This window comes from Ochlerotatus camptorhynchus, unplaced genomic scaffold, assembly GCF_037179485.1.
Source record: "Ochlerotatus camptorhynchus isolate MF236.1 unplaced genomic scaffold, CSIRO-AGI_Acam_v1.1 ptg000577l, whole genome shotgun sequence".
Classification (NCBI taxonomy): Eukaryota; Metazoa; Arthropoda; class Insecta; order Diptera; family Culicidae; genus Ochlerotatus; species Ochlerotatus camptorhynchus.
The window spans coordinates 183,420-207,543 of NW_027041058.1; the positions used below are offsets into that span (position 1 = coordinate 183,420).

At 43.2% G+C, this 24,124-nt stretch overlaps 3 protein-coding genes across 7 annotated transcripts in view; all 3 read right to left on the minus strand.

Moving 5' to 3' along the window:
• Nucleotides 1-24,124, minus strand: part of LOC135713698 (protein FAM91A1) — a 179,798-nt gene that overhangs the window by 149,349 nt on the left and 6,325 nt on the right. The gene's annotated exons all lie outside the window — the stretch shown is intronic.
• Nucleotides 1-24,124, minus strand: part of pwn (pawn) — a 69,564-nt gene that overhangs the window by 9,452 nt on the left and 35,988 nt on the right. For all 5 annotated transcript variants that reach the window (XM_065236885.1, XM_065236886.1, XM_065236882.1 and 2 more), the window contains exons 2-3: nucleotides 6,245-9,129; nucleotides 4,230-4,852 (exon numbers count right to left, since the gene is read on the minus strand). In XM_065236885.1, coding sequence (XP_065092957.1) covers nucleotides 4,230-4,852; nucleotides 6,245-8,566 — 2,945 coding nt within the window. In that variant the 5' untranslated portion in view covers nucleotides 8,567-9,129. The remainder of the gene's footprint in view (nucleotides 1-4,229; nucleotides 4,853-6,244; nucleotides 9,130-24,124) is intronic.
• Nucleotides 17,034-19,055, minus strand: LOC135713791 (uncharacterized protein K02A2.6-like). Its single transcript, XM_065237024.1, has one exon. It carries the CDS (start codon nucleotides 19,053-19,055, stop codon nucleotides 17,034-17,036), a length of 2,022 nt encoding a protein of 673 aa, XP_065093096.1.

Genomic DNA, 24,124 nt, shown 5'->3' on the forward strand with positions numbered 1-24,124 from the left:
CGACAGAACGTGGAACGGTATAAACAGAAGCGGAAACAGCAGACCCGCATCTTTCGGGAGAAAAAAACGCCGCCTGGAAGAAGCGGAGTGCGAGGAAATGGAACTGCTGTGCCGTTCCCAAGAAACACGGAAGTTCTACCAGAAGCTCAACCCATCCCGCAACGGCTTCGTGCCGCGAGCCGAAATGTGCAAGGATAAGGACGGGAGCCTCTTGACGGACGGACGTGAGGCGATTGAAAGGTGGAAGCAGCACTTCGATGCGCACCTGAATGGCGAGGAGAACGTAGGCACGGGAGACCAGCGCAATGGAGGAAACGACTACGTCAGTGCAGCAGAGGACAGAACTGACTCATCAAGATGGGCCCAGAAAAGTTGGCCACCTGCCTGCACCGGATGATGGTCAGGATCTGGGAAACAGAATAGCTACCGGAGGAGTGGAAGGAAGGGGTAATCTGCCCCATTCACAAGAATTTGGAATGTGAGAACTTCAGAGCGATCACCATTTTGAATGCCGCCTACAAAGTGCTATCCCAGATCATCTTCCGTCGTCTATCTAAAATGACCGAGTTCGTGGGAAGTTATCAAGCCGGCTTCATTGACGGCCGATCGACAACGGACCAGATCTTCACCGTACGGCAAATCCTCCAGAAATGCCGTGAATACCAGGTCCCAACGCATCATTTGTTCATCGACTTTAAGGCGGCATACGACAGTATCGACCGCACAGAGCTATGGAAAATCATGGACGCTGATCAGACTGATCAAAGCAACGATGGACAGTGTGCAAAACTGCGTAAAGGTTTCGGGTGAACTATCCAGTTCATTCGAATCTCGCCGGGGACTGCGACAAGGTGACGGACTCTCATGCCTACTCTTCAACATTGCTCTAGAAGGTGTAATGCGACGAGCCGGGCTCAACAGCCGGGGTACGATTTTCACGAAATCCGGTCAATTTGTGTGCTTTGCGGACGACATGGACATTATCGCAAGAACATTTGGAACGGTGGCAGAACTATACACCCGCCTGAAACACGAAGCAGCAAAGGTCGGACTGGTGGTGAGTGCGTCAAAAACAAAGTACATGCTAGTAGGCGGAACCGAACATGACAGGATTCGTCTAGGAAGTAATGTCACGATAGACGGGGATACTTTCGAGGTAGTGGAGGAATTCGTTTACCTTGGATCCTTAATGACGGCTGACAACAATGTGAGTCGTGAAATACGAAGGCGCATCATCAGTGGAAGTCGTGCCTGCTACGGGCTTCAGAAGAAACTACGGTCAAAAAAGATTCACCCTCGCACCAAATGTACAGAACGCTAATAAGACCGGTGGTCCTCTATGGACACGAGACATGGACTATGCTCGAGGAGGACCTGCAAGCACTCGGAGTTTTCGACGTGTGTTAAGGACGATTTTCGGCGGTGTGCAGGAGAACGGTGAGTGGCGGCGAAGAATGAACCACGAGCTTGCTGCACTCTATGGCGAACCCAGCATCCAGAAGGTAGCCAAAGCCGGAAGGATGCGGTGGGCAGGGCATGTTGCAAGAATGCCGGACAACAACCCTGCAAAGTTGGTGCTCACTACTGATCCGGTTGGCACAAGAAGGCGTGGAGCGCAGAGAGCACGATGGGCGGACCAGGTAGAGCGTGATCTAGCGAGCATTGGGCATGACCGAGGATGGAGAGCGGCAGCCGCAAACCGATTATTGTGGCGTACTATTGTTGATTATGTCTTATCTTGAATGTATATGTATGCAAAAGTCGCGAGTTCAAATCTCACCTCCGGACAAGTCACGAATGACCCAAGAGTGTTAAAGTGACTATAATAAAAGAAAAAAAATCTTAGCACTTCGCCATAACAAATTTCGGAAAAGTTAGCTATCTGCTCATATGTGAAATTTTATCAGCTAAGGCTTTGTCCAAGACCATCTTTTGCTTGGACTTCAAGGTTATTAGTTATTAATTGATTTCGAAGCCGATAACATTCTGATTTGATTAGTTGACTGCTTTCAGGGCAACACTGCATCTTGCACTTATGATATATTCGTCGCGTCAAGCACACCATTGTTGCCTGCTCAGCAGTTTATGGAGCATGTCAGAAGAATGTCATCTTCCTAATTAATAAATAACTAATTATCCTGAAGTTCAATCCGAAGGTGGTCTTCAGCAAAGTTGCAACTTGATTTCCGCAAATTATTACGGCGATGAGAACAAAAAGTTCGCTTTTCCCACACGGTAAAAAGTTGTTACATCTAATCCAAATGCCCTTGCACTTGACTCAGTCTTTCATGCGACACTACACTGAACCAAAACATCCGCAATACTTCGAATGATTATTGCATTGCTCGAGCCCTTTAACAATATGCATTCGAATTTCGGATGATTTTCTTATGGTTGAATTCGTCGTCAAATGATGAACAGCCATATGATTATCATCCAAATACAGGATGATTTTCGTTTGAAAATTAGCTATAAAACATACGGCACTCAGAGGACAAACATTTAAGAATAGTGTGACATGCAAGTGCTTTTAAATAGATTTATAATTTGATTATCTACATTTCTATACTGAATAGCCATAATAAGCCATTCCATTATTGATACAAAATTTTTCCGTGGTGGAGGAAACCTCCTCCACAACGAATAAGCCAAACATTGGTTGTCATGCTTTACCTATGTTCGACACAGCTCTGATAGCGATACATATGCTTCCACCTCGTTTGTCAGCTCAGATCAGCAAATGACATTCGATAGAATTATTTACATCATCGTTTTGAATGATTTGCGTTATGGGGCTGAACCAATACCATATGCATTTCCATTTAGTATGACAGTCATTCTGCAGAGAGCATTACGCATTTCAACTGAAGGCCCTATCCCTTCTCATAACAATTTTCATCCTGTTTTCTAGAGGAAAATCATCTGATTTCAAAACAACCGTCATCCGTTGCAGGTATCATACGAAAAAGCGATTTCGATGATTTGTTTTGAATGGTCTGAGGTTTCATTCGATCAGAGGATGATGTTTGTGTACAGTGTACGAATCGAAGTGATTTCAAGTGATTTGCGGTTTTCAAACAAAGTGATTTGTCGTTGAAAAATATGTACTGTATAACACCATTAAATCAAAATTATTATAATTTGAATTGGCACCACCGTTTTCATCTATTGAATTTGATAAGTTTTGCTTTTGGAAGCAAATGTCAAAAACGTATATGCCAAACATTACTCGCGAAGATTTTACAACAAATTAATTAATAGCGAGAAAGCGATAATTCTCCATTTCAACCCAAAATAATTTGCATTCTAGAGCGCGAGTATTACGAAATTGTTGCTGTATTCAATAATAGTATATTATTCAGATAAGTTGTATTACAAAACATTGTCAAACTTATCAAATTGATTGCTCAATGTTACATCTACTACAAGCCTTGTAATGTTGTTCAATATCACTTGGACACATGTGACCTGGGTAGTTATATGATACATGTTCTATGGCCATATTCTGAATAACATATAACAAGGCTTGCAGTATGAACAAGGCAATATATTATTTAAATCCATATTCAGCAAACATGAAATCCAAGGATAAATTAGTTAAACTAGTGATAGATTTTTAATATCAGTATGCTTGACATTCCGAGTTCAAAGCACAGCAAATCAACAACGATGTGCAATACAATCTAAAATGAAGTGATTTGCTGTTGATTTCATCGTGCTTCGATATGATCTCTTCCAAGGCATTTGCACATCGATTTGCAATGTTTGGCAAGTGGTGCAAATTCAACAGCAAATCACTTTACATGAACATGATGTTTTTTTACCGTGTACTAGCGGTTTACTGAAAATAAGCTTATTGAACGGAACATGGGAGATGAGTGAAAAGAACTTAATTTTGGGTAATTTTTCGGTTCCGTGTGAAGTTCAATCCAAATGTGGTCTTCAGCAAAGTTGCAGCTGAGAAAATTTCACATTAGTACTGATAAACTTTTCCACAAATTAATACGGCGAAGAACAAAAAGTTCGCTTTTCCCACACTAATTCCCATATAAACTTCAAAGGGCCAGTGCAGTATGAGTTCGCATCAAAATGAGCTCAAATTTTGGAAGAATTACCGGGACCTAATTTGAAATCGATTAAGCTTGGTGGAGCAAAATCGATATTTTAAACCACTCTAATATGTAGTCAACATTTTTAATAAATAAACTAATCGCCATAGTAAAACTTACCTCCACATGATCAAACAAATCAACGTCAGAACGATGATCACCACGGCAGCCACCGAGGCACCTACCGCGACGCCCAGCACCTCGCCGTCGATTTCACACTGCGTCCCGTAGTAGCTTCCCAGGCACTTGCAGACCTGTTTGTTGTTTGAATTGTCGTACATGCATGTTCCCCGGTTGTTGCAGTACGAATCCGGACATGCCAAACACTCCCGCCCGGCCCGTTGCTGCTGGTCGGCCCACGGGTCCCGGTAGCCGAGTCCGCACTCACACCGGAACGTCCCGAACATGTTGGTACACTTGGCGTCGTCGTCGCAGTCATTCAGCTCATCCGACGTGCACTCGTCCACGTCCTGCACGCTGGACACTGCCCCCGTGGGACTGTCCACGTACAGAGCCGAGTTACCGATATTGTTATTCCGCCGGTGGATCACCCCCAGCAGGTGCCGCTGAATATCGGACTTGAGCTGCGGCCGCAGCGTCTCCGCATTCTCGTCCATGCTGATCGTGTAGTTGACGAAGACTCCCCGGAGCCCGGTGGCAGCCGGATTCGTGGTGTAGATTCCGTTCACCCGCGCTTCCATGAACTCGTCCGAAAATGGTGTCATTGACATAGCGGAGTCCATCTGGGGTGTGTGTGTGTGTGTCGTCGTTGAGGTTGGTACCGCAGCAAGTGGAGTGGAAAAGAAAGAAACGATACAAATTAGTGTTTTCATTCGGATTGATATTTTATTAGACTGGGGAGGCGTGCGTTTGCAGTTTGGGTGAAAGGTAAATGGCAAATGAATTTTTAGTTTTTCCATGCCCTCATAAATGCTTGACGGAGTGGTACTTGGTCACAGATTGCATACCTGCTGGGCGTCATCGTTATACGTTTGTTTTTCGAAATTCCGATTTTCCGGTTTTTCACGGCCTTTTCAATTAGATACCACCTGCCAGGAGATAGTGAAAGATACATATCGGTAACGAGCTAGAGGAGAGAGCGGCCACAGTACCATTGGCTATCGGCTTATGGTTGCCGCAATAGTAATAGATAGGCAGTCGGATTGCTGAATGAAACGAGCGCAAGCCAGTAGCGAAAAGAAAAGCGAGAAATGAAAATATAGATCACCTATGGCGATGGATGATGGAAGAAAGGCTAATTTTATTGGCGCACTGCTAGCAGTTGCAAGTGTAGTGTGGCTTTGAGGAGGTGCGTCCGTCTCGTGCATTGATTCGATTGTGCACTCTGTGGCAAGGTGGCAAGATTTCGAGAGAGTTTTTCCATTTCATGTTCACGGTCACGGAGAAAAGCGTGATGGCTCGAGGTATTTATGCGCGAGGAGAGATTGGAGCAAATTTGATTACGATTCGGAGGTGGGGCTACTTTTTTTTTTGGGGTGGTATGTTCCACTAAATTAATAACAAGAACTATGCTCTGGTTTTGATCTGTTTGTTCAGATTTCGGGCCAGAGCGAAGCGTACATTCAAATCGGTTTCGGTTTCGGATGTGTTTTTTTGTTGCGCTATATTTAACTAGTTTTGGTGCCCAATAATTTGATTAAAGCACCATGGTGTAAGCTAAGTGGTGGACTGATTTTTTTAATGAACTCGTAAGCTTGTAAGATTGCAATTGAAACTCGCAGATTGAAGTCAGCGATAACGCTTTGAGAGTACTACAGAAGTTTTTCATCTGGAGATCTTGAACTAACACATTTTTTATCGATATTTTTCTAACAAAGGATTGGACTAGTAACTAGAAGTGGCTCATAGCAAAAACCGCTCAAAATGATTCACATATACATAGTACATTTTTAAAAGTGTAAAAGTGAACTTGCATTTTGGATAAAAAGTGCTCCACACATAGAAAGTCATAAATGCGTGCGAGTGACAAATACTGCCTCTACCCCTAACACAGGAGTCATTTAAAGTAAACTGTAGATTTTAGATATTCAACCCAACCCAAAGATTGAAGCGAAAAAAAACGCACACCGTCACCCGACCCAATTAATCAATTCAAACCCCATGCTTCAACTTACCGCCCGCACAGCTTCGTAGCTCAACTGCTGGAACTTCTCGCTGTCCCGATTAGTCAGCACATTGTCCCACTGGATCCGGCGCTCGTATATCTTGTCCACCCGCATGGACAGCATCAGCGACACAATCCTCCGGCAGGGCTCCCGATGTTTCCGCCGGGCATAACCCGGCCGGCAGTGGCAACTGGACACTCCATTCTCCGTCTTGCAGCGTTCGTTCTGGGCCTGATCGCAGGTTGAGTCGTCTCCCACGATGCAGGTATCGATCCGAACCGGTGGCAGGGCACTTGGGTACTTGGGCCGATGGTGGATCGGTCGATGTCCTCCGGGAGATTGCTGAGTCGGCGGAGGGTGGGCGAGCGCCGGAGGTTGTGGAGGTTGCTGCTGGGGTGCAACCGGGGCTTGCGGTTGAGGTGGCTCCGTTTCGGCTACGGCGTAACCCGTTCCGGTTATTCCGGGAAGGGGTACCTGGGTGGGTCGAATCGTTTCGCTGGTCGTTGTAGGGACGATGGTTTTGGAGTCACCGAACAGATCGATGTAGGACCGTTTGCCATCGATCGAGACGAACCCCTCGCTGCCGCTGGCTGTGAGAATGATACTGGCATCATCCTGTTGGTTGTTGTTGTTGTTCTGAGGTCGATAGGGATTGAATTTGACTGTCTGCTGCGAGCCGGAACCAGCCGGACCCTGGATGGCGGAAAGTGTCACGTCGAAGATTTCCCCATAGGCGGGCAGTTGAACGCCCGTTGATCCATGGATCTCCGGTTGCGGAGGGTAGTGGTTCTGTGGGCGAATGGGTTTGTTACCGCCTGGTTTGAAGTCCGGATCGTCCAGGACCAAACCGGGGCGGGGATGGAAACGGTAATCGGTGGTTGTGGGTGCACCGGACGGAGGTGGTAGTGTTGGCGTTGGGATGGTAGAACTGCTGGTGGATTCCTCGGGCCTGTGATTGGCTGCCATCGGAGTGGTCGAGATGATCATGGGGGTGTTTGAGGTGGTGGATGGAGATGTTGAGATTATGGTGGTTGATACCGTTTTCGTTGGGGTGATTAACTCCACCGGAGTGGAAGTTTCGGTTGTGGAAGGCTCCAGCAGGATGCTTCCAGTAGTGTCCGCAGTTGATGGGAGATATTCGATAGAGTTGATTTCGTAGACGCTTGGCACTTCGGTTTGGAAAGGTTCCGATGACATCGGACTTGGATCTGCCTGTGCGTGGTCACCATCGGCAGGCTCGATCGTATACTGAACTTCCGTCATGGCGGGCTTCGAGCTGGGTTTGTCGACCTTCTTGGCAGGTTTCTCCTCCTTGATCTCTTGGACGGGTGGATCGGTGGTAGTTTCATGTGCTTCGCTTTCGGTGGTTGTAGTAGCGGCTGGTTTGGAGGTAACCTCCGAATCGTCACCCGTCGGTTGCTTTTCGGTAGCTTCACTGATCGAATTACCTTCATTTGGGGCGACAGTTATGGGGGCGCGATCGACTTCCGGTTTTACGAAATCTATGTTCGTGGGGTAAGGCTTGTACGGTGGCATCGGTCGTCGATTGGGCGAAATCGGTGGCCTTGGTTTGGGTCGTTGCCACGGTGGACGGTTTTGCGACACAAATCCCGGTCGGTTGGTTTGTTGCATCGAAGGCACGATCTGCTCCGGGATGGGGACACCCGTCAGGAAAGGTCTGACTGGTGTTTGTGGTCTTTCGAAGTTGTACGGAGGACGTGAAGAGGTTGGCGGGGACGTAAGTTCACCCTCGTATTCGTTGGGCACGGGTTGAGCTTCTGAGATTCTTGGAGGACCTCGGTTATTGATTCTGGTAGCTGAGTGCCTCCGGGTTGGTTGCGTATTGGCATGTACATTTACGTTACCGTTTAACAACTTGACGATACCGGTAATTATGTCCTGAATATCCGGATTCGAGTTCTGTCTGCCGTTGATGTTGTTCGCCACGATGAAGGGTGGTGCGTTTGGAGACTGACCCGTCAAGTTCATCGCCATGTTCTTACTGAAGTGAAACGAATCATCGAGTAGATCCTTCCCGCTTCGTTGCTTCGATGAGGCCTCCGATGGCTTGACATCCTGATCAACTTTATTGTTTTCGAATAGTAGAAAGTCTTTGTTTCTCGTACCGACGTCGTTCAGTATGGGTGACGCCGATCTCCTAGATTTACTGCTACTAGTGGCTAGGCTTTCGTTGTTTGTACAGTCTTCTGAGTTGCTGCAAGTAGTGGTCGCATGTGACAGCTGGGACGCCACGAGCAAACCGATCAGACCGTAGACGCACGTCTGATGGATTAGCGTCGCTGCCACGCTGCTGGACCGTTTGAATGACATTTTTGATTTCGGTTTCGTTTCGCTCGCAGTTTGTGCAAAATTGCCCGGGCGTTCGTTGCGCTTTTGATTTTGTCGCAGGCGAGCGAGAAATTGTTTTCGCTTTCAATCAGCGAATTCCGCTCCCACTCTCGTTTTCGTCTCGCTTGCTTAATAATATCCGTTAACGATGATTCTATTGTGAGGCAATTTCATACTGAATTCGTTGCGCGACGCTAATTTCTGTTATTATGTGTATGTGTCTTGGGTTTGGGTTTGATGGCAATCTCGTTGCTCTGGCGAGTAGCTGCTCTTTTCCGGTTTTTGTCGATCAGTGGCTGACGACAACGGGATGACGACGGTGAAGCAGATGACGATAATCTGATTGTTGCTGCTGGAGTCTCGGTTCGGCGTTGCTATAGGTTGAGCCGGCGGCGGTAATTGTCGGTGTGCTCGGGCTGATAGTGCATTGTGCGTTGCTGTTGCCAGGATACCGGATGATCATCTTCTGAAGACTTCATTGGAACGATTAAATACGGACGGTGTGGGACGGATGACGGAGGGTTAACGATCGAGGGTGGAGATTCCTGAAAATGAGAGACGAAGGAAAAAAATGAGGCGGTTAGAGTGAGGAATTTGCTGTCTGTCTGGTTTTATTTTTGAGGCTAGTAAATTGAGATTGCGTGACATTTAAAGTTGAAGATACATGGACGATCCCTGCGTCTGGTTTTGTTTGGTTTATTTATACCACCCTTAAAGAAACAGACATGTGGTTTATTCATGTGTGCCGCCATGTTTTCGACATAAATCTATGCAGCAGGTATTCATTCTGGACATACAAATTACGTATTTAAATAACAGATTTATAAACAGATAATGTGAATGCAAAGAAGTTAAAAACGTACCGAATAAAAACCGGTTCCAGTTTAAGGGCACTATTGACGGAATCCATTTTCCATACAATTTGTTTTACCGCAATGTCACGGGAATTTGATCGCATGACGATATACTTAATGCACAAAGTTCAAAATTAATCTACATGTCTGCTGCAGAGAAGCAAGCAGCTCATTTAATTTTAACTTCCGTAAGAACTCTGGATGGCGAGATCAGTGCCAGTAAAAACGTGAAGTGGAGGGATTCCAGATTTAATCTTAAAATTAAAATTTCTGGCCCACCAGCTGATATGGATTCTAACATTTGACCTCTTGTCCTTTGTCCTACAATCAGTAAATACCGTCTAAAAAGCATTTTATCATATCTCAGTATGCATATGTAGTTCAGTCCTATAGAGAACAAGTACCCATAAGACTGAACAAAGGTGTAAACCCAACTCATCAAACCAAAGGAAAGAATTCAAGGAATGTTACCACCATGGATGCGTGTTCGAATGTGCATGGGAAAGAAACATCGCGATCCAGTGAACGACTTGAATGACCCGCAAGCGACGAACTTTTCTCTCCCCCGAGTCGCCCGCCGAGGATTAGAAAACATAAATATAAAGCATATCATTGATTCACGTCCCACCTATCTCCGGCCGGGTGGCAGTCGTCACATACCTAATGGAAGCAGAGCCCTCAATACGAAGCTGATTACTTTTTGAAAATGTGGCTGCGTGACACCTGAATTGGTTTACACATATTTTTTCGCCCGAGGAAGAAGGGGTGGAACCATGGCTGCTGGAAAAGGAATAAGTTAGGAAGACTGATTGACGTGATCGTTTGTTTTCCTGTTTCTTTCATCCGAGCGTGTGGAATGCGTGACTTCCATCAGACAATAACAAATACACCTATGCCGCCCAAGTACCTTTGGGATATATGTAGTTCGTTTCGTGATTTCCTGAGTTTGAGCTTAATGATTTCTCTTTCTCTTCGTTGTATAAGTCCATACTTCAGCATTTTACCAGATGTGCGACACTTTCTGCTGCAGTTATTTCGGGCATGATCAAATTTTCAATTCCACCCCCCGCAGAGCCGAAATACAAACCGACCACGTGCTAGTCGGATTGGCAAATTTGATAAATCCAAACCCGGATTTCTGCAAGCAGTCGGGTCTGAATCACCATTCCACCATCCTGCACAAACGAACCGAAGGTGAATGCGGTCTTTTCCCCCCATTTTCTTCTTGCAACTGGCGGTGGCGGCGGCGGCGGTTGTCTGTGGTTGATTCCGCTTGCCTGGTTTATTTTTCGCAACGCTATTTGACTGCAACAGAAAGTGCACTATGTAGTAGGCACAGGCGATGGGCACAAACAATGGTCGGAAAGTACGCGGATCGGATTCGATCTAGGTAGGCATGGGTATGTGTGTGTGTAAGTATACGCGAATTCATGCCCATTTGTTACGAAATGTTGCACTGCAAACTCGTCGTCGCCGTCGCCATCGCTGTGCAGTGAAATGTGTTTAGTCATGTGGCTTTCCTAATGCGGATGTTGGGTGAGCGTTTCTGATGCGATGATGAAGGAAATAAATGCATATGTGCGATTTGCAGGCGAGACTCGGCGGAGATGCAATGTGTGTGATGTGAAATTTCAATGGGAAATGGGTTTTGGTTCGGAAGTTTTTCGATGATAACGTGAATTGTGTGTGTGGGTTGACGTTTCTGATTAAAAATCATCCATTTCGGAATTAAAGCTTAACGATTTTAACATCTTAAACATGAATGAAAGTGATTGTCAAATATTAGGATTGAGCCGTAGTTTCCATCCTACGAAGCACAACCTTTACGCCGATTTTTCGAAGAATTTTACAAACATAGAGAGTTTCAACAGAGAGTTTCAAGAAAATTTAGAGGAGAATTCCAATGATTTCTGTGAAGAATTCCAAGAAAATTTAATTCTAAGATGAGCTGAGTTTCAAGGGAATTCTGAGGCGAGTATTAACGGTACTTCGAGAAAAATGCCAAGGCATTTTAGAGAAGAGTTCCATAAGAATTCAAAGGAGAAATCCAAGGAATTTCTGAACAGAATTTCAAGATATTCCAGAAAGTATTTCAAAGAAATGTATATAGGCATGCCATAGACCACAGACCACAATATTGAAACTCATTTACTGTGTAGCTACTCAGTTTTACTGTCCTGCCCGTGTTATTTTTTAGTCAGAACAGTGGAGCGAAGGGCAAGTGTCTAGGAAAGGTCCAAATAAACTTTTGAAATAAGCACCTGATAGCATAGCATAAACCAGGTTGCACAATGTCCTAGGTGGTACGAGCTCCAAACTGTTGTTAAGAAGGAGACCCACCTTCATCCGTTGCTGTTAGATAGTAATTTGTGATTAATTACTACCTCTTAGATAAAGGATGTGTCTCCCTCCAACAGACCAGAGCTGTCATAGCCACGTTCTTGCATCTGGTGGGGAAAGGGGAGGCATCAGTCCGACATTTACTTAAGAGAGATGCAGAGAACGCTACGACCCCTCATAAGTGTCACGGGAAGGGTGGATTTTGGTTAGTAGGGAGCCATAGGATACGCCCAGACGCCGTTGCTGGCAATCGTTATATCAAGCATTTAATAAAATAGAAACTGTAAGTAGTTTATCTGTCCGCTGTTGCTGCCCATTACATAAGCATTTTAGTCAAAACAGTCTTCAGATGTTGGAATTAAGAAAGAAAACAGTCTTCAGATGTTGGAATTAAGAAAGACCGCGAGCCAATTGCCGTTTCCTGCCAGTCATCTGTGGTATCCTGCAGTCAAAGTCGTTCCGGCCCTGTGGTCGGAGATGGGGCGAGGGTCTCCCATCCTGGCTTTTCAGGCAAGTATGCGTGCTTTCTCGGTGATTCTCCTCGTGATCAACATTTGGATTTCAGCGCAACACCCACTCAAATTCATTGCATTCCGCCGAGGAACGGCCGAGAAGTTTGTGACAATCCTTCCTCAACAACTTCCGAGCTACGCATATACTATAAGAATGCACGAGGACTTCGGACAAAGATAGATTCTTTCTTCTTAGCTACAACTTACTCGAAATATGATGTTATCGTGCTAACTGAGACTTGGCTGAACGATTGCATCTTGTCTACTCAATTATTCACTGTGTTCAGGACAGATCGTAGCTCTTTGAACAGTCGAAAAACTCGTGGTGGAGGTGTATTGATAGCCGTCTCTTCTAAATTGTGTTGCTGTATTGATCCAGCTCCGATAAGTAATGCTCTCGAGTAGCTTTGGATCAAAATCAAACTGCAGAACTATGATGTCAGTATTGGAGTGCGTATGGTCTCACCTGAATGTAGAGACGACTTGTCGCTCATACAGCAGCATACTGACTCCATTGATTCAATCCTTTCCGGTTTGAGGCCTCATGACCTTGCTTTCCAGTTTGGAGACTATAATCATCGTGAAATGCACTGGGTACCATCAGAGGATGGTGGCCTCACAATAGATTCCCATACATCGAGATTAACGAATGCTAGTTGTGCATTGTACGATGCCTTCTGCTTCCAGGGTCTGACACAAATCAATACTGTGAAGAACTCCAGTTCACGGATTCTCGATTTAGTACTCGTGAATGACTCAGCGTTATCAAGCTGTTGCGTATCCGAAGCGGCTGAACCGCTCGTAGAAATTGATACTCCACATTCTCTATTGACGTCACCGTTTCTATTTCGGTACCAGTGTCATTTGAACCATCTCTAGGACGACTGCTGGTTCGATTTTCGTCGGGCTGATTATAGTTCGATGAATGATGCGCTATTATCAATCGATTGGCAATTTTTGGATTCTGATCAGGATCTGGACGATATTGTATCAAGAGCCACATGTGAAAAGGGCATACAAGCTTTTTGTAAACAAACATTTGTGGGCCCTTTCTCGGCAACCGAGGGTCGCCTACGCAAAACAACTATTTCATCGGAAAGGGGAATGCTTCTTCTACCCGTTAATGTTGATGGTTTGCGTTGGTATCATATGGGTGGCGAGAAAAGGGCATAAGAAGGTTTGTTTACAAAAAGCTTGTATGCCCTTTTCACATGTTGTTCTTGGTATGTATTTTCAACACGGAGATACGTCAAGTCACCGAAGCTCACGGGCCTCTTCAGCGCCCTCCACTGAAGCCTCCTTGGACGAACAGGAGCCTCCGCCAGTTGAAGCGCCGTAGGGGATCTGCACTTGGAACGTATAGTCGGAGTCGTTCGCAGCATTCCAAACATCGCTTTGTAATGGCAAGTAACAAGTACACACGGTATAATCGTCTATTGTATGCTCGATACGTTGATCGTACGCAGAGAAATTTGCGTCTACATCCCAAACAGTTCTGGTCTTTTGTTCGTACTAAACGCAAGGAGGATGGATTGCCTACGTCCATGTATTTCGGCGATCGATTTGCTAGCACAGCCTCTAGTAAATGTGGGATCTTTGCTGAACACTCCAAGAATGTCTTCTCAAATACGCCTGCTACACCACCGCAGATAGAGGCTGCTGTTTTATGTGTCACCCGGTCCTGATGGGATTCCTTCATCTGTGTTGAAAAACTGCTTGAGTTCTCTGATGACACCGTTTGTAAAACTGTTCAATCTATCGTTCCAACAGCAAAAATTTCCTGCTGGATGGAAAACTTCGTTTCTGTCACCGATTCACAAAAAGGGTGACAAATGTAACGTCGTCAATTACCGTGGAATAACGTCCTTGAGCGCTTGCTCTAAGGTTTTTGGAATAATTGTAAACAACGCTCTCTTTGAAGCCACCAAAAACTACATTTCATGTGCCCAGCATGGATTCTAACCGAAACGATCTGTTACTACTAACCTCACTCAGTTCACCTCACTCTGCATACGCTCTTTTGACGCTGGTTCACAAGTGGACGCCGTATACACGGACTTCAAGGCTGCATTCGATCGTGTGAATCATGATATCCTGTTGCAAAAACTCGAGAAGCTGGGGGTATCTTCCGCGCTTGTTAGCTGGTTTAGATCATATCTGTCTGAAAGATCCGTGAGAATGAGGATTGATTCATCACATTCGGAACCGTTTAGGATTCCTTCTGGAGTACCGCAAGGGAGTAATCTTGGACCGCTGCTTTTCTCATTATTCATAAATGACATTGCCTTTGTGTTGCCACATGGACAGCGAATATTCTATGCCGACGATGTTAAGATCTTAAAATATTGATCCACGTAACCCGATCAAATAAAAGAAATCCGCGACTTCAAATACTAATCCGTGACAGATAAAAAGCTGTTTTTATTGCTTAAAAATACCATTAAATGGTAAAATTGAATTCTGTACTCCGAGGATAGTTCTAACAAAATTTTGAGAAATTTTTTAAAGGAGTTCTGATGAGTATTTTAAGGATATTCCGGTGATAATTTTTAAAAAAATTAAAAGAAACATTTCAAAGAATGAATGGGAATTCTGAGCAGACTAAAAATAACATTCCATGGTTATTGTGGTGTTTATTACGTTTTATTCTTGATCGAGATACAGTGGCGTCGTTTATACATAGAGTAGATAGGGGTATGTAGAGGAGCATGTACAAAGTAGGGGTAAGGTTTCTGATATCTGTTACATCTCCCTTTTCAAAAAGAACAACTACAAATTTAGTCTGGTTACTGGTTTGATCGTTCTTCCTGCTCTTGTCACGTATGGCTGAATGCCGCTATCATCATTGGATTGAAGAACTGGTAGAGAAGGTTGACCCTGTGGTGATACAGCTGGCGACGATGACGGCGTATTTCCAGTTTCGGATGACGGTCCATCGGGATCGATTCCTTCGGGATTCTCGGGATCATCTTCACTAATGGCTTCGGGTTTAGGTGTAATCGAGACAACGGATCTCCTTACATGCTTCATGTTGCGTCGAACGATGTCACCGTTGTTTTTCTCAACGATAATAGACCGTGGAGTGTCCGTTTTGGCGATCACTTTACCCGACTCCCAGATATTAGTCAACTGATTCTGCACCAGTACATTATCGTTGACATCCAATTCTAGGCGTTTCCGAGCTTCTCGATCATAGTAGTCCTTCTGTTTCTGCCTCGCAGCTTCTAGGGATTCCTTGACGTTTTCGACAACAATTGGTTTTAGCTTATCTTCTACTATCGGCAGCGGAGTTCTTGTTATCCTGCTAATAATCCTTTGGTTCGGCGACAATAGTTCCTTAGATCGTGGAATATTGCGGTAGTTCAATAAACCAAGCTGTACGGAGCTGTTGTCTTCTTTGCACTTCCTTAGAATGTTCTTGGCTATTTGAACTGCTCTTTCAGATAGATCGTTGCTTTGTGGATAGTACGGGCTCGACGTTACGTGTTCGAAATTCCACGTTGATGAAAACTTTTTAAACAATTGTGACGTATACTGCTTCGCGTTATCACTGTTGAGCTCTTCTGGAACTCCCCAAACTGCAAACCATGTTTCCAGCTTCTCTATTACCTCCGATGACTCCATCGTGCGCAGTTTTTTAAAGTCAATCCATCCCGAATAGCTATCGATGAGTACCAGATAATTTACTCCGTTGAAGTGGAAAATATCCGAAGCGACTATCTGGAATGGATAGTCAGGAATCCTCTTGACGATCATCGGTTCCTTTACACAACTTCGACTGTGCTTTTGACACACGCTGCATTCATCCACATACCGCTGGATGTCACGGCCCATGCCAGGCCAGAACACTAACTGTTTCGCACGTTTAATGCAAGACTGGATTCCGAAGTGTCCAGCAAGCGTAAGGCTCAGTACTTTCTTTCGAAGCGATTATGGTACCAGAATGCAGTCACCCTTGAAAATCACACCTTCATACGTTGATAACTCATCTCTGAAGTTCCAATAGAGCTGGAGATCACCATCCACATGTGCTAGTTCTTCTGGCCATCCTTCGAGTAAGCAGCGAATTAGTTTCTGCAACACTTCAGACCTTTCAGTCTCAGCTACAATTTGATCCATCCACGGCTTCGTCACGTTGAGTACCACGTGAACCTCTAGCTCATCCTCGTTTTTCTCCTTAGGGTTGTCAACGTCACGGCTTAACGTATCAGCAATTGGTACATTCTCTCCTCTTACGTAGATAATCGACGGTGCATACGGTTGGACATCGAGAATGATGCGTTTCAGTCGTGGTGGGGCTTTATCCAATGGTTTCTTGAATATCGATTCAAGAGGCTTATGGTCGGTTTCAATTGTTACCGGCCTCCCGAAGATATAAGGATGAAACTTCTGACATCCGAATCTAATTGCAAAGGCCTCATTTTCAATTTGAGGATAATTTTGTTGAGATGGAGTCAGCGCTTTAGATGCATATGCTACCGGGTGTCCTTCTTGCAGGAGAACTGCTCCCATCGAGTGTGAGCTGCAGTCCACCGATAGCACGTTTTCCTAATTCAGTTCATAGAATTTCAGCGTTGGGAGACTTGAGAGATGTCTTTTTATCTTCTCGAATGCTGCTTGTTGTTCGTGGCTTCAAACCCAAGCAACTTCCTTCTGGAGTAGCAATCTTAGAGGAGCTGTAATTTGCGAGAGGTTAGTAATAAATTTCGAAAGGTAAGTTACCATTCCAAGCAAACGTTGTAACTACTTCTTGGTTTCCGGTACTTTCAGCCTTCTGATTGCCACAATTTTCTCGTCGTCTGGTTTCAGTCCCTCCGCCGATACGATGTGTCCAAGAAACTTCACGGATCTAACGGCGAACCGACACTTTTCCTTATTCAGCTTCAATCCAGCGCGATCTAGGCGGTCAATAACGTTCGCTGTGATCTCCTTTAGTTTCGCTTCGCTTGTTGCATATATCAATATATCATCCATCGAGACATCCGTGTTATCTAGTCCATCCAGCAGCGTTGAGATCTGATTCTGGAACACCTCTGGTGCTGATGCGAGACCAAATGGAATACGTTTGCATGAGTAGCAGCCCCATGGCGTTCCGAATGTCAAGTATTTTTGGGACGCCTCCGCTACTTGGATCTGCCAAAAGCCCTTCTTGCAGTCCAGTCTGGTGAACCAAGTTGAATCACGGATCCTTGCCGCAATCTCCTCAATCGTCCTGAGTGGATAGTGTCTGCGGAGAATGCTTTTATTCACGTCTGTCGTATCAATACACAGTCGAATCTTCTTATTCTTCCGGACCACTACTAGGTTGCTTACCACTGGTGTTGGTTCTTCTTGCTTCCTTATAACTCCCAGTTTCACCATGTTTTCCAGTTCCTCCTTCACTTCTCCTCGAATTTTGTGCGGAATCATCCTTGCTGGTCGAATCTCGAATTTTGCGTCCGGCTTAAAGTCCAACTCGTACTCAAATCCTTTCAGACAGCCCAAACCTTTGAAAATGTTGGTGTCCTCTCTCACGACGTGTACTCGCCTAAGCAGATTCAGCTTCACGCAACTGGTCCTTCCAAGAACAGGAACGACGTCTAGATCCACAACTTTATAGGTTATGTTCTCTTCTTTACCTTTCACTACACTTTTCATTGTGAATTCGCCTTCCACCTTGTTCCGGTGTCCATTGTACGAGACGATGTACTTGGTCGATGAGTCCTGTAACTTCGCGCCAGTTTTCCTAGCCAGATCCAATGGCAAAACATTGCATTGTGCTCCACAATCCAACTTTAACGTAATTTTCGCAGGTCCCACGAACACTTCCTCGAACCAATCGTCATCATCCGTCCTGGAGTTCTTCTGAGCTTGAATTGCGTGCAGATGCAGGTTCACATGTTCCTCTTCCGACGAATCTTCTGTTTCCTGTACGATAGACGCTGTTTTCTTCTCCTTATTCTTCTTGCTACTACTGCTAGACGATTCCCGGTCCTTGCTCTTTTTGAAGCAGCACTCTGGCAAGTGTCCAGTTTTGTTGCAAACAGGACAGGTTTTCTTGAATGCAGGACAACTTTTCTTTCCGTGCTTAGTTTCACACCTACGGCAGTTGAAAGGTTTATCAGCTTCTCTTCCCTTGATGGCATCGCAACTCTTCGTGTCAGAGCTGATCTGGTGCAACGTTTCCGTCATCTTTTCACTGGATCTGCAGATTTGAATTGCTTTCTCAAGGGTCAACTTGGAGTCACTGAGGAGCTTCTCCCGAACTTTTTGACTGCGCACTCCCAGCACGATTTTGTCCTTTAGCAGTCGATCTTCCGTAGACATACCTTCCTGTGGAGTATTGAAATCACAATCCACAATAGCCTGTCGCAGCTTAATAAGAAAGCTGTCAAAACTTTCATCCGGGCCTTGGTCAGTCTTCAGGAATATGTACGTGATGTACGTAGGGTTAGCAGTAGGGTTGAACGCTTCGGCAAACTTTCGCTTGATCACATTCGGGTCTTTTTTCTCCTCTTCCGTCAGTTGGAATCCCGTAAACGTTCCTATTACATCCGGTCCCAGACTGTTCATGAGGATGCCGACCTGCCTTTCCGCCGGGAGCTGTTTAATTCCTGCTGCTAGCTCGAACCACTCGTATTGCTGACTCCAATCTTTCCAGATTCTCGCCTTGTCAATTTGATTCCGGATGTTGATTCTCTCCGGCGGCTGGGCTGAGAAACTTTGAATGGGGTTATGTACGCTGTTCGCTTGCTGCTGAGGCGGTGGCTGTGGTGGATCGACCATTTTCGCAACTTTTACGCTTTACCGATCCGTATCCAATCAATATTTACGTTGTCCAACTTTACGTTTCGCGTTTCCGAACTATTTTTCCCGTATCCGCGATATTTTCATCGGTTTTTTCGGGTTTTTCCGCGCGCGAAAACCACTTCTGACACCATGTGGTGTTTATTACGTTTTATTCATGATCGAGCTACAGTGGCGTCGTTTATACATAGAGTAGATAGGGGTATGTAGAGGAGCATGTATAAAGTAGGGGCAAGGTTTCTGATATCTGTTACAGTTATCAATCTATGTGTTTAAATTCTTGAAAATTTATCGATCTTTTAACTTTCCTAAAAATTTAATCAAAAATCTTTGCAGGATTTTATTAGTATATTCGCAAACATTTCCTTTGAATCTTTTTCCTGCGTTTGTATCAGAATTATTCTAAAAAAGGATGGAGATTCTCTCTAAGAGTCCTATAAACAGTCTTAGGTTTTCCCAATTCCCATAAGTTCTCTGCATATTCATAAAAAAAAAATGGAATAAATCCTAAGATTTAAATTTTTAAGCTTTTTCTAGGAATTACCTGAAGATTTCGGCTATAATTCTATTCAGAATTCGCTTTAATTCTCTTTTTGAATTTCCAAAAAAACTACTTCAGAATGGTCTTGAAATTTTGTTCAAAATTATCTTGGACTTTTCCTCTAAAGTCTGCTGCAAGTTTCCTTAAATTTCTTCAGAAGTTCGTTTCATGATGCCCTTGGAATTATCCTCGGAAATTTCTTTAAATTATCATTAAAATTTCTTTACAATTGTACGCTCAAAATTCGATACACACTACGAAAAAGACATGTAAAGTTCAGTGCCCGAAGACCGAAACATGCAAGCGGCCCTTTTGACATAAGAATCAGTTGAAAAGGACGAGAAATTCAATTCAATAAAACGCACTTTTCGTCGAGTTGCATATGTTTCAGCTTCAGGACACTTAATTTTACATGCCATGTTTGTTTACGTTCCATGATTTACATCAAAGCTGAATTACGTCTCGTGTAAAAATAATAATTTCTAGGTGTGATATACTAGACATTTGATTTGGAATTTTCCACAGAGCTATTTGAAAAATTACTCTGAACTCACACAAGTTCCATAATTTGTCGGAATTCCCCTTCTGTTTGCGCAGTTAGTTTATGAAGCTTCCTTGAAATTATCAGCATTTCCATTTACAAGTCTAAAATCATTAAAAGTTCTTTCCAAAACTCTCTGTTGGTTTCACTAAAAAAACCATGGTGTTATTCATTCTAAAATCTTCTCTAAATTTCTTTGAAAAAAATAATCTAGTCTAGTCTAAGAATCTTGAAAGTTTTTAAAGGTTTAAGGTTCAGGTTTCTGCAAAAAAAAAAATGGTGTAACTGGGGGTTATGTTAACTGTCATAATACCAAAACTGCAAAATGCGTGTCAATTCTGTGACACAGCACGCCTTTCGCGATGCCGTGAAGTGAACTTGATCGTAGCATCGAAACGAATTTTGTAAAATATAATCCATATTCATTGTAGATGGGTCCAGTTTGCTAACAATTTCATGTGCGGTAGCTGGTTCATCTCTAATGATTTCGTTGATTTCACTGTGTTTTTTATCCCCGGCGCACCAACATTTCCGTGAATTTGTTGAATTTCGGACATGATCTGCAAATCCCCGTTGTCGTCTTCATTGCATTGTGAATTCGCGAAATACGACGGAAGAATTTTCTTCCAGCAGTTTACCAACGTGCTTTGATTTATGTTCTTTAGAACCACCTTCAAGCAGCTTGTATTGGTTTCCAAAATGGCGTCTGGCATCGATTTTCGGCCTCTACACGTCATCTTCTTTCCAGAAATACCCATATTGTAGGGTATTTGACAGTTTTTCTTGAACCGATGGTTGCCATCTTGGATTTTATAATGGCGTCCGAAATAGATTTATGGCCTGTACACATCATCCCTTTTCCGGTTCCTGTCCTCCGGTTCCTGTCCTGGCATAGCAACATCTTATATGGACAAGTTTTCCATACATAACATATCGAGGAAGTTCATGTGCACACTAGCGCCGCGTAGTGAGACAGTTCTGAAATAATATGACCACCATCCGAAAGGAATTGGTCACCTGAACAACATTGCTGAAGACAGCAACTTTCTATATAACCAGGTTCTCGAGATACAGTTTATATAGGAAGTTCACATGCACACTAGCGCTGCGTAGTGAGAGAATTATGAACTGATATGAAGACCATACAAAAGTACATGATCACTTGAACAACTTTGCTCAAGATAGAATCCTTCTATATGGCCAGGATTTTGGGATACAGCTTATATACGAAGCTCATGTGCACACTAGCGCTGTGTAGTGAGAGAGTTCTGAATTAAAATGGCAACCATCCGAAAGGACTTGGTCACTTGAACAACTTTGCTGAAGACAGTAACTTTCTATATGGCCAGGATCACGAATTATTCTATGTTGGTCCTAAGATCCATATATTATAGCACCCGTCATAACCCAAGTAACAATTCTGCAATCATTTGGCATCCACTCTGATTTATGATGGTTTTATAATGGCAATGAATAATCCATTTAGTTTAAATACAGCATTGCACAGTGTAAAACGTTCCTGCTTAGTAGTTCACCTTTCCGCTGTTTTAAAAACCTTCTACGGTCTGACGAGAAGTCAAAAGCTGTCTTGTTTTAAACATAAATTTAAAATAGTTCTCAATCCCACCATAAAACTGTTCTAAAAATCAATCATAAACTTCATTAGCATTTTTTTTTATTAATGTCTTGATAAAATACTCTATAAACCTGTTCTATCATTACAAAAGCAATCATAAAACCATTCGGTGTTACATGAGAGTAAAATGCATATATTGTTGCCTTTTAGGCTTTTAAAAGTGTATCATAAAATCTCCTCTGTTTACAAATTGAACTTTAAGGATGGATCCTCATAGTGAATCCAAATTTATGACAAGGATATCTCGAAGGATAAACGAAGTTGGAGGAACAATTCAAGCGCTGCAAACAACCGAAGGGAAGTCGATTTCAGTAAAATTTAGTTCTTTATAAGAACCAGCACGTCCGGCGGAACGGGTACCATCAACGACTGAGCATCTGGTGGAGAAGAGTGAAGTGAGCGTGGTCCTCAAATTCATAAAACATTGTCAAAACAGTCTGAAAACAGACCAGCCTTCTCCGGACCTTGCCAATAGATGAATATCGGAATAAATTTCGTCAGTACCGACAGCAAACCACTTCAACTGTCAGTTAGCGGACACTAGTTGGTTTCCGATCCATAGCTGCGATTTTATTCTGTGAAAGGGTCATCACTTGAAAAAAAAAAATCATTCAACCGTTCCTGCATCGTTTGATAGTGCACTTCCAGAACCATCCGGAAGAAGGAGATCTTTTCGGGAATGATCGAGGTTTAAGCTGTGCGAAATGCCACCAAGCCACCGGAAGAGAATCGCCTGGAAGAACGCTGAATCGCACAGCACAACTATCGAAAGATAAACAAACTCTGACGTTTAACATTTTGTAGGCAACATTGCCGCCATAAATGCTGCCATAAATCTGAACGGGTTAGGATGAAGCAAAATGGCCTTAGATAAATACAATTCAGTCTACAAGTTTTCTTCATAAAAGCCATTTCAAAACCTTATGAATTTGTTAAGGATTTCTTGAAAGCAAAATAACTTTTTCACAAATGGCCCATGAAAATCAACTTTTATGCCTCCGGCATATTACAATTATTTTGTTTGTTTTTTACAATCTTTGATTTTCAATCTATATTTCGTTGGATATAACTTTACTTTAGTTAATTTAGCAATGAGAAAATATTTAGAATGCAAAAATCATGAGAAATAAAAATCTTGGCTATAATCGATCTGAAGAATATATTTTTTTTCTTCTTAATGTTAAATATTAGTAAAATCGATGTTTTCCGTGGGCGGACTCAAGTTTTTCGATGTTTTCACGTACATTTCACATCAAATTTTATATGGCACCTAAAACTAGGCCACTTTATGAGAACTAATTATAATTTTGGAAATTCGGCAGGATTTTTATAAGATCAGTTTTTATTTTAATTATTTTGATAAGATCGGATGGTATTTATGAATCCTTTTTTATCTTGATTGTTGTTTTTCTAGTGAACTTAGCAAGCAGCTAGGGTAAATGGCTCGGATAATGGTTTTAATTGTTGCCAAATAGGTTTTATTGTAGCTTAAATACGGGTTTCAAATGGATCTCAATGCGTTTATAGTACGACCATTTTGCAGTAAATCAATCTTGAAGAGCTTCGAAAATATACCCTTCAGAACCTTCTCCAGAGTGGGCCAACTAGACAGATTCTAGCATCAATGAGGTTTTGGTGGATGCATGAATGCACAGTGGTCCAGAATGCAGATCAAGGTGGAATGATATGTTTTGAGCCTGAAATTGAAACTTTAGACTAAAAGTCTCTTCTGCAAAGTTGTTCCTTATAGTTATGCCCAGGGTGCCTTCCATTCATTTTGACTAAAAAAATGTTTTAGGAAATTATGGAATAATAAGATATTATGATGGTATTTTGTACGTGTAAGGAACAAGAAAAGATTATAAAGTTTGTGTTTGACACATAAAACCTGAAATTTTAGCTTTGACAGAGCCAAAATGAGCGATTTTATGATCGCCTCTTCGCGAAGAGTGAAGAGCGAAAAGTGGGTGAGATAAATGACAAAATCGCTTATTGCCACTCTCATGCAGCAACATTGGCTGGTATTATGTGTCAAACACAAACTCCACAATCTTGTCTTGTTGCAAACAAAACAAACAAACAAAATATTATAATAATATCTTATTATTCCATAATTTCATAAAACATTTTTATAGCCAAAATGAATGGAAGGCACCCTGGTTATGCCCTTATTTTTATGACAATGAATTCTAGGGTGGTTCCTATTATCATTAAAATCAAAAATCTAACTTATTTGTTTGAATAAATTAAGGTATACATTCTTCGGCCGGTTCGGTTGGGCAAACAAAAAAAAAGTTTTTCTACGGCATTTGAAAGGGCGTATGTTATTC